The following is a 17,934-nucleotide window of genomic DNA, read 5'->3' on the forward strand; positions in this document are numbered from 1 at the left end:
GGCAAGATTTTAGTATGTTATAGTTCTTGGAATTTAAAGTAAAAATGAGACTTGGCTATCTCCCCACCATAGCTGTGAAGGTTGTTCATTCAACAGTGATACAATTTTCTGCTCAATCCAATTGTATCTTATACAGTGTTACAAGTGCCAAAGTAGACACAGTTTGTACAAACTAAATACTGTATTGACACAAGAACAAATGGGAATAAACTTGACTAGATTTAGTCTGAAAATTTAAGAGGTTTCCAAAAAGGAATGGTAGGGGTATGCATCTGCTGGTTTGGAGGGGGAGTACAGTGAATTAATAAAGGGATKGCAGAGTTGTTGCCTGCGGTAAGAAAGGACTCTGGTCTTGATGTCTGACGGTGTCTATATAGTCGTGTTGCTTAGTTGTGATTTTAGTATCTAAAAATTTTGGGGGGATGAAGGAGGGGTGCAGTTGAATCCACATGATTGTGAGAGTATCTTTGAACTGCAAATGGATTTAACAAGTAACAGAAATGTTGCTTTTTTTTTTTTTTTTTTTTTTTTTTTTACCCTTTTTTTTTTTTTTTTAAGCCCTAAGTTATGTCTTGTGCTACCAGTGCAGTTGGGTGTCTTGCCTTTTCTTCAGCCTGCAAAAGGAGGGGAAACAAATGGGTGGAGGTTGCACTTGTCTGTCACTTTGAGGCATAATTTATGACTGTGTGAGTGCAGTTTCCGATTACCCCCTTGTTGAGACTGCCCCTCTTTGGGGATTTTCCTTAATCTTTACACATTGCCCAGTGTCTGGTACAGCCATGTTGGAGATAGTGACTATAAAAACACTGTCATAGCTTGGCTGCTGCTGCTTTGACACCATTTAGCTTTACATTCTGGCAAAAGCATTAATGAGCATTAGTTTCTGCTGCTGCATCCACCACAGGGGCAGTGTTCATCTAAGTGCATTTGTGTGAGAATTTTAAAGAAGTATCTGTATATTGAGTTGATATGTAAAATGGTAGAAAATGTAAAAATGGTTTTATTAGGAAAAGTGTTCTTAAAACAACTGATACTAGAGTAGTAATTAAGCAATAACTTATTTGGGGGCTGAACCTTCATATGTGGCTTAAGACATCTGCATTTTTTTAAAGTAATCTGAAATCTAGGATTATTTAGGTTAGCTAGGTCCCAGTGTAAAAGGAGGTCTCTCTTTATGTCTATTCTCTCCTAGCCCCGAATACACATGCCAAAAGATGGATTCCAACTTATATCTTCTGGATACCAAGCATGGCTAAAGCAGGTTGGACTGTATTATTGTTATTCATCTCATGTGAGGGACTGTGTTGGACACCTGTGCTTGTCTCATTAGTGAAGTGCATAAATGAGGGTGTAATGAAGTTATGGTGCCATGTTAGCTGATACCCTTCATAGCCATCACTGTTTTGTGTTTATGCATGCTGTGTTTGTGTAACATTTTCTCACAAGTCTTATGAATGTGCACTTTCTGTACATACAAGTTCAGAACGCAGTCACTGAAAGGGGAAAAAGGGCAGAGTCTGAAAAGAAATCTGCAACAACAGCTCAAATTACGGAATTAAAATGGACCTTCAAACGTAAAGCTGCATGGTGGTGGTGCTGGTAATAATGGGGAGGCCACTGGGTTAAAGCACATGAGAATTGCATCTAGAGTCCAATTCAGATGTGACTGGGTGGAACAAGTATGGACACTTACTCACATCGCATAACAATTGTGCAGCTTGACACGATCTGACACTGTGGGGACTCCCCACTCAGAAGTGGCCTAGTGCTATATTACTCTGGCTGTTATTAAAGGCCAGGCTTTAGATGTCTCAGCAGTCTGCCTCTAGCAATTGCTGTCAGCTTTTCACTTTTGTGAGTGAAAAATCCCTCTTCAGGAAAAAAAAAACTTAATTTACAAATTGCCTATATAAATCTCTTCATCATACGTGTGTTTTCCATGAGAGAGTCCAGTGTCCTTGAGAAGGTATAGCTTAAAGTTGCTGGTTTTGTAGAAAGCCAGAGTGATTGTGTTGTTATGGCAACAGAAACTGGAAATATGAAAACAGCATGGATAAGCCGCATCCTGTTGTCCTGGCAACGAGAGTTGTGAAAATGATGAAACGTGGTAGTGAAAGGATATATAGTACTGTGAGCCCAACAGAAACAAAGAGCCAAGTCACTTGGGCTGAGTGGGAGAGAATTAAAAACAACCTTAAAAAAACCCTTAAAATGCAACGGATTTCATTGGAGATGCTAACAGGATAGATTTGGTTTTCTCCAGGATTGTTTCCATATCTTACAAGTAGTAAGTGGCAACTTGTTTGTGCAAGTTCCTTGCTGCTGTCGACTCACATTGACTTCTGCGAAATGGAGAAGAAATTGAATGCTTATGAGATGATGGGGATTGAATCCCGTATTACATTTGCAAACCGCTGTGCCTTTGCAGCCCATCACTCACGCAAAGTAATGCGGCTTGGAGCTTCTCTCTGAGAGACCATCACTTTCCCTCTTGTACTTTGCGCTAGTGAAGGTCAGTTGGGATGTTGAAGCTGATGTTTTCTTGATTTAAACTTTGCTGAGCTGGAGGCAAGGTGTCTCAGAGGGTTTTCAACGCTGCAATTAATGTCTGACAGAGCTCAAGTTTGTTGACATATGGGGCATGCACCAGTTTCCTTTTCTTATGTGATGGGCTGGGAAAATAATAGGAAAAGGATTGTGTGGTTTTTCTGTTCCCTTTTACCTCTGAGGCAGACAGACCTGCATCTGTTCTTATTATAGTGTRTTGCCAGTGCTGTGATGCAGGTGAGATGTAAGCATTTTGCCTCTGAAAAATACTGAGGGAAAAACCCAAAATGCTCAGTCAGTGCCTTTCACAGGGAGACTTTCACRTTAGGCAAGCATCAGAGTAAGTTCATTTATTTGTATATTTTTGTGTCGCTGCTTCCTTTTGGTTTTAATTTACTGTTATTGTTTTTGAAGTGTTTATCTTAAATCTCCTTACTACTCCTTGATTCAAGGTAAAGGGTATAAACCTGAGCTTGTCATCAGCAGATGCTGTCATGGAAATAGCTCTGCTACTCCAATTTCAGTGCTGTGATTTCACCRCAGGAAGTATGTGGGTAAGGGAGCTGATGTGTGAGGGGGGGAAACTTTTTCAAAAGAAAGAGCTCTTGTAAGAAGCAGAGATTAAAAAAAAAAAAAAAAACACTCCACAAAAAACTGGAGGAGGTCAGGTGGATTTGGTGTAGGGCATCCAAAGGCCTTACTTGTAAAATTCTTAAAACAGTATGTTGGAAAGAAAGACACTTTTAAATAAAAGCAGTAACGTGAATATGGATCTAGATGGACTAGTATCTGTGCATCAAGTTTATTCCTCCTTGTGTCTATGTGTGCGTGTTTAACAGAATCAGAAACGGAAGTAATGATTTTCTTTTTTCCTCAGTGTAGCTGAGTATTGATCTGCTGCCTGGTTTATACGGAATGAGAGAAGAATCTCGGTAACACATTGTATTAATGTGGGCTAAAAGCAGTTTATATTACAAATGAGATGGAGGAAGATGGAGTTCTGCAAGAGTGGACACATACTATAAATATCCATAAAACTGACAATTTTATCTAAAAACAGTGCTGGTTGGATTTGCATATTTTCAGCCTACTTAAACTGGAGATAATAGTTGAACACTACCTGAGCATGGGTCGCCCACACTAATGCCATTACCCCCTGCCCTTTAATGGCGGGTTTTTATATTTAACGTTGCTGTGCGGCAGTGGAGAGTTGTGTTGTGTTTGTGTGTGGGCTAGAAGAAATACAATACCAATGACCAGAAATACATGTTACTTTCAAGAATAGGATTTTAAGTAAGCTGTAAAGCTCTCTTTACTCTTGCTGTTTTGTAAGAAAAAGCCAAACACCTGCAGTTATTTTATTCGGCCTTGATCTTCTCTTAAGCCTTTCTTTGAACGGCAGYGTTGTGTTTCTAGCAGTCTGTAACATCCCATCTCCTAGATGCTGACCCTTTTGAAGACAAGCTAGAGTTGACTTCTAAGGCAGRAGTGTGTGGTTTAAAAAGGCTTCCAAATAATATAGGAATTGGAATATGTCATGCCTATTGATCGTATTTGTGCACAAATTAACAAAATATAGAATTGTGCATATTAAACTCCTAATTAGGTGAAACATAAAACATTACTTTGATTACACTAATGGGGAAATTAAAAGTATCATTTTTAGGTGACTTGTAATCCCTTCTCTTCATATACTATTGTGAGCAAGTGTGTATCATGTAAGATATGTAATATAACACACTCCTCTGAGCCGTCCTGCCTCCCACTGTCTCTTGGAGCAGAATTTTTAGAGCCAAGTTTTAAACCTGTAAATACATTTTATACAGGAAATTCTTGATGGTACCTTAACTAGATTGGTGCCAGCAAAGGCCAGTATATATTGAACAAGGCATTTGAGCTATAAATGGTCTGCAATACAGTCAAGTCAGCTGGAAAACGGAGTATAAAACCACGACTGTGGTAAAAACAGGATGCTTCCACTATAACTGCACTTTCCTAGATGAAAAAAATTGGGATTGTTGCAAAATCAGGCCTTGGACATGATGAAGCAACTGTGTTTTCTTATGAAATGCTCTTGCTCTTATTTACAAGAACTCAATTTTAAGCCTTCAGATAGTTTCATGCTATAGACCTTAGTGAGGTTGCTCTCAGTCTGAGTAGGATTTGCTTTTATTAATACCATCTTTGTTGCCTGAAGCAGCATGTACAAGTGTCTACTTGTTACACTCCTAAAGAACGGTATGGCATCTGAATCCTGAAGCTCTGCAGGTGCACTGGTTTGGATTTGTCAGCTTCRTGATTGAAGAGCTATGGTTACGAAAACCTTAGTATTATCTGGTTCCCATATGATCTACACAAGCTCCCTCAAGCACTTGGCAACTGAGGATCCTCATGCACCTTGTAGATGGGAAGTTGGCTCCTTTCTGGGACGGGTAATTTTTGTTGATCTTGAATCCCAGAGGCTGAACAACTCCTGTAACYGCTCTCTGGGGAAAACATTTCTTCACAAACATGTATCTAAAAGCTGTGATGTRATCTTCCTGAATCCTGCTCGGGTAAGAAATTATTTGGATAAATGGAATATATGTAAATAGGCACTCTTATCTTTGACATTTAGAAGTAGTTAGTGAGCTAGGCTCTTGTTAAAAGTTACTGTAAGCTAGGGAGTTACCAGAGGATTAAAGAAATGTCTGCATAATGTGTATGTTCAGGAAAATTGACTGAGCAATTACATGAAAAGTGGGAGGCTGAAGGAATCATTTACAGTGCTTTGAGCTGCTTGTGCACAGCAGAGCTTGCAGAACCTATTAAACCCACAAGCCATAGTGTGGATGGGAAAGCCTCTGTGCTGAATGCAGTGATCTGTGCCAGGGTAAGAAGTTCGGTCCTTCAGATGTTGAGAATATCGATGTTATACTTAAACATTGCTAGAAGGTACAACCTCTGATTTGTGACACCAGCCTGGTTTGAAGACTGTTCCTACAATGTCCAAGGAACATGTTATCTACTTTTGTGTATGAGATTCTGGGTTGGTTTATTTGCAGTTTTTAAAAATACTTAAAGGTTTTTTAATAAGACCATGCAATGACTTCTATTATAGCAAAATGAGAACACAAACCACTTTTAATAGTCCAGATACATGTTTGTAGAAACATGACCAAAATGTCTGAATATAATAGAAACTGAAAAYTGTGAAGAACATTTTTATGATAGCAACTGCCTATTGCTCTTTGTGATTCTGGTGCAGTATATGCCAGGTAGAGCTGACAGTTTGTAGGCTAGGTGAGCCCTCAGAAACCCTTTTCTCACGGTCACACTCAGGTATACTGTACACCCCTTTTTATTTTATAACTTAATCTTCTCACTGTGGCAGAATTGCCAAGAAGTCAGTGGCAGAGCAAATCATAATTATCTTGTTTTAAAACCCTAAATAACTTCAGGGAACTGTGATGTGGGATGTAAGGAGGTGTAAGCTCTAAGTTCTCTGGCTGTTGTTTTTGGCTTAATTAAGACTCACAACTTTTAACATTTCTCTTATTTTCAAATGAAACAAAAAATTTCTGGAGAAAGTTATGAAAGTATTAATTTGCTCTGGGCCTTGCTGGTCTCTTTGGTAAATTCATAATTAGGCAGGATTTTTTTTTTAAATGGGTATTCTTGTCTCTCAGGTATATAACTGTTCCATAAGTGGTAAATCTGTATTCATATGTTAGGGTTTTTTAAAGGCATATTATTTACACAATTCACTGGAATGGCTCCTCTGGAAGTTGGGTGGCTCTCTCATGTAATTATGTATTTAGTATGCCTTGCATCCACTGTTGGGATGGAAAAAGAAAGAAAAAAAAGCCCCACAAAAACCTATTAAAATATGAACCAAAATAGGGAAAAAAAAAAAAAAAAAAGAAGAAGAATTTGCTGCTTATTCTGTTCTTGCAGATTTTTTTGATGTTCCATCAAATACCTTTTTCCCAGATAAAAAAAAAACAAAAAACCATATGGTCAAGTGTTACCCAAATTAAAAAATTAAGTGCATTTGGGAGTTATTGAATTGTGGAAGTATAAAGTATGATTTGGGAATTTCTTATCATTTTTTCCTCCTGTYCAGCTAGATATTCTCTTTGATTAGGTACATTTATATATTATACATTGTGTTTTGTATTTATTTATATATATGTGTGTGTGCATGTATATATTGGTGTGTATACCCACCAATGTATGTATGCACACAAGATTTTTATATATATATAATATATATATTTTAAAAGTATGTGAAAATAAGATGAAAAGTGGACCAAGGAGAGGAACTGAAATGTCACTGTTTAGCTAAAAGTAAATTTCTGGAATTGTTGTGAAGTTTCACAAGACCAGCATTTGTAATAACATTTCATAGAACGTATAGATTTCTGTGATGACAGGAAGAGTGCTCACTGGACACAATGTGAAAGTGATGYGTGTTTTGTTTTTGGCATTGGCTTACTTAAATACGTGACCCCAAAACAYAAGAGGAACTGAGTGGGAATGAAAGATCCTGGAGTTTGTTCTGTGCTTCTTTGTGTTATTTGCTTTAAAATATATATATATATATATTTGTGAGGAGTAGGAATTCTTCTAGCATCTGAACGTGTGTATTTGATAAAGCACCTTTAAGGATCAAGATTCCTAAGGCATATTTTCTACTTATTTTTAGAAAGCATGCAGGAAACAATACTCCAACTTTTTTTCAAGGGATGTTGTGCTTCCCAGCAATCTCATTTTCTCTTTCTGAAGTGATGACAACAAAAAATAGGGAAAGATCTGTCTCTTTCTACCAAGGTTAGGCCTAGCTCATGTAGTTTTATTACCCTTCAGAGTGTTTCTTACACTTTATTTGCTCCAGTTTGGGTGGTAGAATTTCTAGCAGTTATTTTCACTTCTTGTTCCACTTTCTTTAATAAACAGTTCCAACTTGTGTCCTGCTTCTGTTCCGCTTTACACAACCTTATCCTGTTTCCTGGCTTACAGTCAACTGGATCAACCAGAAAAAGTCCCATTTCTCTCAGTATTTAAACTCTTCAGCTCTTGTCAGCATGTGTCGTTTTCTGTTCATGCTCCTTAATAAATACAGTGTGAACAGGATCTTAATTCCCATCTCCCAAGAGAAGCAGAAATGTATTGCTTTATCATTAGAATTGAACCTCATAAAGCACCRAGCAGTGTACTAGAAGAGGAATAACTCTGAACGAGGAAAGGACTGAAATTAGTGTGGTTAGCAGCTGAACTTAGTATTGTGTGCAGCTGATCAAAAATCAGTGACTGGAGGAAAAAAAAAAGTTTTTCTTTTTGGCTTTCCCACTGACTTTGCAAACATGTCTAATCTTGCTTGTAAATCAAGGATGTTTTAGACATACARGTTGTCATAAGGCTGAGTGTAGGCTTCAGGCGGGAATAGTGGGTTGTTGCACTTTAGTTGTCATGCATTTTAACATACTAATATTAAAGATCAACACTATACTGCTGCCTAATTARTTTCTCCTAAGTGTTTCTAAAGAAAATATCCTTGGACTAGTTTTCTATGTTTTGTTTACAGTGAGTTCATACTTTTGTATTCTCATCCCTTGTATTTTCATCCCTTCTGTGTATTCTGTACCTGTAAGTTGTAATAGTCCAAGAACTTCTGGTTTTCCCCATGTAGAACCACTTAGTGTTACAGAAGAAGGTGATATATTTCTGACCTGTAACACAATTTCCTAAAACTGTATTAGCTACCTCTAGTATATTGTATTTGCTGAAGGACCAGAAGAGAACAAATCTGATTAAAAAAAAAAAAATAAAAAAAAAAAAAAAAAAAAAAAAAGCTGAAATTGTAATGTATAATCTTGTAATGCAATAGAAAATAACAAAATTAAATAATTTCTAACACTAGCGAAAATTTAGCCATTGAATGTGTGCTGAGATTTGTCTTTAGTGCATAAAATAATTGGAATAGAGGGTAGGTTATCAGTGACAAAACATCTAATCTACTCAAAAATCTTCTTGCAATACAGTTGCACGAAGAGTGGTTGAACAGGTTAAAGTATGGTCTCAGTTCAGCTCATGGTTATTGCCCACTCAGCTCAGGGTCTATAAATGCTTCTGGTCTGTTTTAATTCAAAATAAGGCAGGTCCCTTTTAATCATCACTGGTGCAGCTGGTACCAGTTTCTGTCAGGAGGAGGATGTTGATCTTGTTTGAAACCGGATTCCCTCTGTTTCTTTAGTGGGAAAACATATTTCTGAGTTTAAGTGAGAGGAGTAGGAGAGGACTTAAAACTCAATCAGGAAAAGAAATCGAGTTTTTGTGAAATCATTCTCTGTCTAGCACCACTTCAAGTGTTTTAAAGCTGCTTAGGTTTTATAAAGCGCTTTTGGGTGAGAAAGGTGCTGCAGGTGTCCGAAATACTAATGCAGTTGGGAGTCAGGGAGGTAGAAATCCTGCCCGTCCCAGCGCAGTCCTTAGCAAGCGACATCTGCAGTCCCGTCGCGCTGTAGCCCGAACTCGGTGCCCCCGTATCTTTGTCCTGAAGAACCGATGTGGGTCGACTTGAGTTTGGGAGAGGATTTTGTCAGTCGGTTCTGGGGCAGCGATCGCTGAGGCAGCCCCTCGTCTGTGGCGCTGGCGGGACAGGAGCGAGCGGTGGCCGCGTGGCCGGCTCGGCGCCTGGGGATGGAGGCGGCCGAGATTTTCAGAGCTCAGGCTGTAAATGAAGTTGTTCTGTTGGGTCACTCATCTGATTTACACRCAAGCTGTTTCCATTGAAGCACCTGGGGCCTTTTGTTCATGCTTGTGAATAAGCTTCTTTCAGTCACCAAGAGTAATTTAGAGCTTCTGCTTCCTTCAATAGGTAAAAGGCAAGTACAGGAGCGACATTTTTTCCCTGTGTGTGCCCAACTTTGTTTATTTCTTTTTAAGAGAAGTAACAAGACTGTTTCAGTAATAGAAATTTTGTTATACTAGTGTAGATTCAGAAGTCATCGAAGGTGTTGCGTATTTTTAGGATGTACTTTCTAGATAAAGGATAATGTGAAGCAGCAAGAATACATACGTGAGCAAGAATATCCTCAGGTGCAGGGAGTTCTGCAGAATAGACCTTCTGGATTTTCCTTTGTTAGCATGGCAATTTTAGAGGAAGATACTATTTTGCAAGTGCCCTGGTACAGTGGGTACACTTRTATTTTCAGATTGTATCCCCTCCCCAAATCCGTGCCTGGTTCTTGTAGTGACTCAGAGACTGATTTGAGCCATAATTTTGCATAACCTTTGAGACAGCATAAACCAGCATCATCACTGGCAGAAGTGGGCCTCTTTTTCTGCCTCAGTGTCTTTTCATGCTTTGGTTAGTACAACTGTTTAAGGTAGCTTTTTTATTTTGTTTACCTACTTTGAATTGCAGTCAGTTCCTCAATCTACTTCACCATTGCCAGACAAAAGCTTCAGCCAGCACATGGTAAGAGGAAGCCTAGGAGGAGGGAATGAACAGCTGGGCCAAGACTTTAATAAAGTCTGTATGCAAGAAATACTAATTAATTTCTTATTGCATATTGGTACTGTTATGAATCCTAGATTGGGTAAATGGTAAGTAGCTGAATGCTTACCTAGTGAATTTGCTTTACATTAGCAAGGTTACTACATTATATATAGTTCCTTACTCCTTTGCTTCTGTGACTTTCTTGAAGAGTGCTGATAAACAACTTGGCTTAAGTCAGTGCATGATTAAGTTGGTGAGATAGATGTTTAAATATAAAGGTCCATTCGGTGTGTTTGTTTTGGGAGTTTTTTCCCTAATGATCACAACATCTTAATAGCCGGTGTGACACATTGTGTTGCAAAAGAAATTACTGGGATTTGCAAGGTTTCTGTATGTAGGAGGGAGTGTTTTCCTGAAGGTCAGGATAGGAAACAAGGAAATATGGCTCAGATTTCTTTTTCTTTGTTATGATTCTTTGGCCATAATTCTTTGTCTATCAGGAAAGGCATCATCTACGTTTTCTTGCTAGGTGTAATACTGTGGAGATACTGAGACTCGAGGGCTTGATTACTTAGCTTTTTTAAAAAACAAAGAAAATGTGAGGAATTATAGTAGGGTACCATAAACTTCTTAAAAGCACATTTATATGGGTTATTCTCCCCAGCAATCTTGTTACGCTATTTCAGGAACAGAAGCGTAAAGGGCAACAGAGTGCACCAAAGAACATGGTGATAGACAGGGTTAATCCCTCTGTCTCTACTGTGTAGACACACAGTAACAAAATAGAGATGTTGGTGATCACSCTCTTTCTGCTCATTAAAGGACTGATTGCATAGCTCCTACATATTAACTTAGTGCAAGATTTTCTAGTCCTCTTAAGAGCAGCGTGAAACAGTGGCTCAAAAGGCAGCTGTCATTTCGTACTCATTCCAGCTGCCCGTCCCACTCAGATTTCCTACCATCCCCCCTTAAAAAAAAATCCTCAGAACTTAATATGATGAGGGGTGCAAAAAAAGAGGAGTATGATGGTTTGAAATTTCTAGCTGCTAAGATATCACATCCTGCAGTTTTCATGATTAGCTGCCCACTTAAACTTTACTTTTTCCTGCCTTACCAGTACTTTGATAAATGCGGGCATTGTAAGAACAATTTATCCTAATACATCCCTAAATTTAATAGTTGGGATTTAAAATGAASAAGTAACTCTGTATACTTCAGGGTGTAATAGCTTTAACTCTCAAAATAAATAGAATTTTCTGTGATTGGCTGCTTTCGCTCTTACGTATTTGATGGGTTTGGAGGGACAGAATCTATTTGTTGTAATAATTGTATTTAATGAGTAACAAGGCACGCAGAAACATGAAACTCCTGTGACCTGTCAGCAAGGTCCTATTGACCTTGGACTGCAGGATTTTCCTTCTACCCCTTCGGAGTTTTTATTTATTTTTTTAAAAAAACTTTTATTTTCCTTCCAATATTCCATTTAAAATTGTCATTTTCTTTTCTGCTTCCCTTGCAGAATTACTTGCTTTATGTTGTATTGTGCCTGCACAGTGGCTATGCATGGAGAGGAGGCCTGACTAATTGTAAAACAACTTTTTATTAGTGAAAAACTAGCACATTGGCATAAAAAAGATCAAAAACTTGCTCTCTTGATCCATACTGTCCTTTTCTTGCTACTATGACATCTGTTAATCTTTGGGGAAGGGAAAGATTAATCAGCAGTTTGTGTTTTCTTAAAGATGCCTCGGTCTTTAAGGCCAGTTGCAGTTGTGTTGGTGCCATTCAGCGAAGCCTTGAAAGTACCTGTAATCTGTGCCATCCTGTCTCATACAGCCCCATCTCATAGTTGTCCTTTCTCTGCAGTGCTCTATGCCCAGATCTCTGTGGCTGGGCTGCTCCAGCCTGGCGGACAGCATGCCCTCGCTGCGATGCCTGTATAACCCAGGGACTGGCGCACTCCCAGCTTTCCAGGTACTTTCTGTCTCTTCCCACTGCTTCCTTTCTCTCCGTCCGTGTACGTGTGCATCTGCTTCTTTACTCTCGCTTGCTTGCTTACCTCCATTTATTCTGCTGCGTACTGTGTGCCTCTATGTTGTGCAGAGCCCCTCCAGAATTTAACACCGGCTTGTGCAGATTCAGGGTGGCTCAGTACTGGGGCATTTCCATTATCTTGATTTAATATAATTATTTTGTCTAAATTGGCTCGGTACCATTATCTTTTCCATGGATTTTCAGTTGTATCAAAAATACACTGCTTAATTATATTTGGCAAACAGTATCCATCACATAGTCTCCAATCTGGCTTCTCATACAGTGATTCCCTTCCCATCTAAATTTTCTGTATGCTGTTTAGAGGACTGAGGGGGTGGATTCATTGCCATGGTGATAATTGATGCCTGCATTTGTTTACTTTATTAAATTTGTTAGCAGTAGTCTGGGCCCTTCGACTACAGAAAATTATTACACAAGCAAGCTGTTAATCAAATGGCAAATAAGTAAACCTGTTTTTCTTTGCTCTGAATTTGTTAGATTCAAGCTTTTCTCCATTGTGAGACAGCTTTCTGCCAAACAGGATTTATTCAGATACTTTGGATGACCAGTGAATCTTACAAAATTTAGCTGCTCTCCTGTGGACAGAGAACAAGACAGCTATTGGACAAGTGGTTAGAAACCTAGCTAAGGCTCTCAAGATCATTGCAAAAGTTTCAGAATAGCACTTAGACTTAAATGGGAGGCGGTTCCTACTTGACTGCAGAGATGCTGTGTTCGTGTTGGATGCTCTGCTGCCTGAGATGATTCTGTGCGAACCATGGTGACTCGGGGACCTTAGGGATATTTCTGCAGAGAGCGTGCTTGTTGGAGCTYGTGGCAGCATGGATCTTTATTGCAAGGCTTACACACTTGCATTTTTTGACCCARCCTGTGGCAAAGAGTGTTACTAACCAGCATCTGGAGAAACCAGGCATAACAGAATCTAGTTAATTTCCTGAAATTGTCATTTTGGTGTGAGATCATTGCCTACTTCTAAAGGGATAGCATGCAAGGGTTATTTTGAATTTGGTTTCTGGCTCTCAGGACGAGAAGAGTGCTGTAATCTCCTCAGCCTCAAGGGAGGCTTAAGTGTCTTGCATCATTTTGCTGCGTGTCTTTTTGCTGAGCTAGCAGGAGCAGTGATGGACTCTGGAAGATGTCCTGCCAGACCTGCTTTGCTGCAGCAAGCTTTCAGCTGAGCTTTCGGGGCGGGGGGGATATAAGACTTTATTAGTCTAAGAGGACTCTGGAGACAACAGAGAGAATTTAGAATCCTACTTCTAATCCTGATTTGCATAATTTGACTAAATTGGATGGGCTGCATTTTTGGGCTTTCTGCTGCTGAATAAATCTTGAACCTCTTTAAGCTCAGATTTTAGAGAACCTTAGCAGTGTATATAAAGCAATTTGTAAACTCGAATTGGGGCTCCTCTCTCTTTGCTTGGATTTGCTTATTTGGTATAAGCATATAAAATGTTTAGGAAGGAGAGGGAACTAGCTTTTAGCTCAAAATGTCTTTCCTAATGATAGATATGAACAGCAACTTGACTACTGATACATTGCATTGATGTTTGCAGTCAGATAAGTCAACTGCACAACAACTTACTATATATTGCCTTCTTGGAAGTGCAGCAGGAATTTGACACCTGCATTCCTGCAGATTTTGAGACATTTTCTTGGATATTTAGTGACCATGGGGGTTGGAGAAATCTGCTTCTGTAATGGTATGCTAGCATTCTTCATAGCACTCCATGTTTCCTACGTTGAGGAACTCATTTAGTGCCAATTGAGAGAGAACTAAGTTGCCAGCAATAGCTTCTGCTGCAATGAGTCATCTTTATTTCAATCCATTCTCTTCAATGGGCTTTGATCCCCATTAGCTTGCATGGTCTGAAGAAATCTCCCCTCTAGGAGGCATGGCTTCTGCGTTTTCCAGTGCAGTAATCTAAATGGGAGTGGTGTGGAGCCTGCTTGAAGCTGTGATACTGAAATATTTCATTGTTCTTTTATGCTTTCTTTGGTACCGAATCTTCAGGAAAGCATTAAAGACTTTCTTGTAGCCCAGCAAATTTTTTCATATTAAGTTATTTTATTTTTTCCCTAGCAAGCTTGAAGTAACTGGAGAAGCATATCAATGTTCTTTGCTTGTGGCAAAAGAGAAGGTGCCATCTGGAAGGCTACTTAGTCACTGCTGAATTTATCTAGTTATTTACATGCTTACCTTCAGATGCTCAGACACAAATGTGGAAACAGTTTCTTTTTGAATAGCTCCGTTAAAGCCCTGCTGACTTCTCATGGGAAGCATTGGCAGATACTCGATCTAGAGATGATTCTGTTAATGTGTCAGATAACTTCATTTTTCTTCTTTGTGTGTTTTTATTATTAGAGATGCTTGTGTGCAAACAGGATCTTCTGGTTGCTCAGGGCCTTTTGGCAATCCTCTCGCACAGGGAAAGGTTTTAAGGCTCAACCCAGGAATGGGGAATAAGCAACTAGAAAACAGTAGGATTGTTCTCTGAAAAATTTTTGTTAAACCTCTTTCATCTCGTAACGCTTTGCAACTATTGAGTGTGGGTGCGTCTGTGTAACTGAATTTCATATAGCTCGTGGGGGGAAATGGCATCAAATCAGAACATGAAAACTTATAAGAGACTGTGGGGAGGTGATAAGAGGATATTTTAAGARAAAAAGGCCAGCCCTTTCATCTTCAGTGTCTTGGATGCCAGGTTTTACTGCACTAGCACCCTTCAAAGCAGCTAAAGCAAGTTTGCATGTAGATTCTTGTAATACTAAAAAAAAAAAAAAAAAAAAAAGTATATTTTTCTAAAAATCTGTGTTTTGGAAGTTTCCAGATTCACCAACAGGTGTCCGTTTTCATGACATTTTTCATCTGAAGATAATTACTTCCCCCTTAAAATATTTGCCATGCATGTTCAGAAGGCTCAGTTTGCATTTTATAGTCTCCATTCTTTTCAAATTTTGATTTATAATTACACCAAACAACAGTGCTGAGAAAATAACTGTATTAAACCTTCCAAGTTTGCAAAAGACCATAGTGATTCCTTGAAATCTTTTCTATTGGCTGTTGTATAGATGAGATTTTAAGAGCAACCTTGCCAGAGGTTATGTAGCAGGGTAGTTGCAGAGAACTCTCCGGCTCTTCCTTTTTACCCAGTTGACATCCCTCACAAGCATTGAGTCCAGTTCAGATTGCAACATTTTGGGGACAAAAGTTATGTTTTCATGTCTTTCTGGAGCCTAAGTGCCAAAACAAAAAGTGAAAAGTCAGCTTTTTTTTGCCAATTCTAAAATGCRGTAGTTCTGTAATGGGCTTTAGTAATCAAAGAGGAGGATTAGTGATCTTATGGTGGAGCTGGTAGCSTCTTGTTGACTCTAAGACTGTCTCTGTCTGGCATGCCAGAAATTAACCTTTTGCTGTACCTGAAGTGAAGGTCTTGATCGTAAAGAACAGCTCGTCGGGCTTTGTCAGCCCCAGGGGACAGTCTTCTCCGTGGTTTTGAAGACGCGAAACGTGTCCTTTGTTTCTTGCAGGAAGCACCCTCATAGTCAAGGAAAGCAACTGTGCTAGTCAAAAGGAAATAGTAGATGTGTGCGTGAGGTTTTGGAAACATGAAAAAGGAGGGAGAATTGGCCTGCTTTACGTGGCAGATTGCATGGAACAYTTTTACGTCTATTTTTTGTCATATTTGTGTTTTCACATTAGGAAATAGAATTTTTTTTGCAGAAGCGTTTTCTGTAAATTYTGTTAGAAACTGATGTCTTTGTAGATTTCCTTCAGACTCTTTATGTGTTTTGCCTTAAAGTTGGCTTTTTGTTCCTGAAACATCTCATGTAAACATGAGAAGTAGCGGTACATTATTTATGGTGTTGTAGTAGATGAAAGCAAAAGTCTTGGGGTGAGCAAGCAGTGCATGCTAAGGAATGTGTTTACGAGAAATGCATTTAAGGGAGATTGGCAAAAATGTTTACTGATATGCGTTGTTCTGTATCTAAGTGGGAGCAAAACATGATGTCCAGAGAAGAGTCTGTCAGCGTGGAGATGGGGCTGCACTYGACCAAGCCTGCTTTGCATTCCCTCCTCTCGCTTCCTTCCTGCGGCCCCCCGAAATGTGCCCGTGGGCCGTGTACAGGGAAGCTCTGAAATGGATTCATAATTTTGGTGACTAATAGCCAGAGCGTGTGGCTCCAGCACCCCCCCCGGCTGGCGGCAGGCGCTCCCCTGTTTATGAATGTAGTTAGGTGGCCCCCAACTGTTTACAAGACAGCAGAGGTGAGGTCTTTGATTGACAAGTCAGAAATGCATTAGATCATTCCCTCTGCCAGTCTCTGGTTCATGCTGTTAAAAATGTCAGCCTCTCCAAGTTTGAATGGCAGCCCGAGGGCCTCAGAAGCTTTTTGTTTTCTGAGATGGAAACACAAATTGGATGTGTGCCTGAGCGCTTCATTCTGGGCTGTAATTTCATCTTTTAGCTAAGAACCACAAGGTACATGAGCAAAGCACCCTGTAAACAATAATACCGGGGAAAAAAATAAACAAGGTCGTGTTTCTGGTACGTTGATCCACTGGTGTCCTGACCTCTATCACGTTGAACATCTCTACTCTGATTGCCGTTCCCTTTGGCATTACAATGAGAGGAGAGAGACTGACACAGGAGGCAAAGATTTAAAGTTGCAGTGTTGTTGCACATTCCTTGTATTGGCTATGAAATATTGAACTGCCAGAATGCGACACCTGTTTTTTTGGTTTTTTTGTTTTTTCCAAAGTTTCTTGTTTGTGGTGTTCAGCTTCTCTTTCTCCTGTTTGTCTTTGCTCCTGCCAGGTGGTAAGACAATTAAGGGCATGAGAGGGAATAAGAGAAGTAGCAGAAATGAAGCCAAATTAATTACGTAATTTTTGCACTTGACTCCAACCCCTGCATGTGTTCAGACTTTCAGGAGCTTAATTGTAGGAGGACCAAGAGGGTTATCCTAGCTTGGGACTGAGCAAAGAAAATAAAGCCACTGCCTAGTGACCAGAGAAGAGGTTTGATAAACATATTTAGAGTTTATCCTCCTTTAAATCTAATGACCTCTATGTCTGGCTGGTTTCTTAAGTACGTAAAACCAGTGCTGTTACTTGATGGTGGCTGGAAAACCTATCAAACCCTGCCTCAGGATCCTGCTGCAAGCTCTAAGCTCTCTTTTAACAACAGTGACAAGAGAAGCCTCTATCTTTTCAGGTAGCAAAAAGATCCTCCTCAGTGGAACCATGGAGACTGGGGTTTTTTAGGTAGTATGTTACAATTGGCTATTTGGAAATCAGCATTTATTCTCCACATATACTCATTGTCAAAAGTTGCACATACTTAGGTTGAAGAAATGATARAAGCGTTGGGAAGTGTGACAGTATCTGCTACTGAGAAATACTTTCTTTGCTCCGCTCCACCCCAGTATGCTGAGCATGATGATTAATTTAAACTGCATTGTAGCTAAAAAGCCTCCCTTACTTCACCCTCTGCATTAATTATCTTGTTACTGTATAACGCACCCTTCCTGGTGAGGAGAGAGCAAGGTCTTTAGCACACCAGCATTAGTTTGGCTGATTAGTTTAAAAAAACAAAACTAATCTGCTGACCAAACCTGCATTTTCTTTCCTCCCTTGTTAGAAGTCAGAAAGATGTATAAATGTGTTTTGACAAATGGCATATGCAGCACTATGTTGAAGGGATACAGGTATTTTTAAAAGCTAGCTCCAGTTCCTAAGGATTGTGAACATCTGCTTAGAGGTATTGTAGAGCTCCACAATGCACTAATTGAATTACTCTTTTCTGGAGTTGCAGACTGCACTAATTGAATTAGCATCAGCCTGT

General features: G+C 39.4%; 1 protein-coding gene across 3 annotated transcripts in view; it reads left to right on the forward strand.

Annotated features, from left to right (window-relative positions):
- Positions 1–1,183: 1,183 nt before the first annotated feature.
- BTRC (beta-transducin repeat containing E3 ubiquitin protein ligase) overlaps positions 1,184–17,934 on the forward strand; it is a 102,132-nt gene continuing 85,381 nt past the window's right edge. The window contains exons 1-2 of one of the 3 annotated variants that reach the window (XM_085306383.1): positions 1,199–1,261; positions 11,897–12,004. In XM_085306383.1, coding sequence (XP_085162509.1) covers positions 1,205–1,261; positions 11,897–12,004 — 165 coding nt within the window. In that variant the 5' untranslated portion in view covers positions 1,199–1,204. Of the gene's footprint in view, positions 1,262–11,896; positions 12,005–17,934 lie in introns of those variants that run through there. The other 2 variants (XM_085306382.1, XM_085306381.1) reach the window with 2 other exon arrangements.

Source organism: Rhea americana, unplaced genomic scaffold, assembly GCF_003343005.1.
Source record: "Rhea americana isolate MKP2758 unplaced genomic scaffold, rheAme1 scaffold_24, whole genome shotgun sequence".
NCBI lineage: Eukaryota > Metazoa > Chordata > Aves > Rheiformes > Rheidae > Rhea > Rhea americana.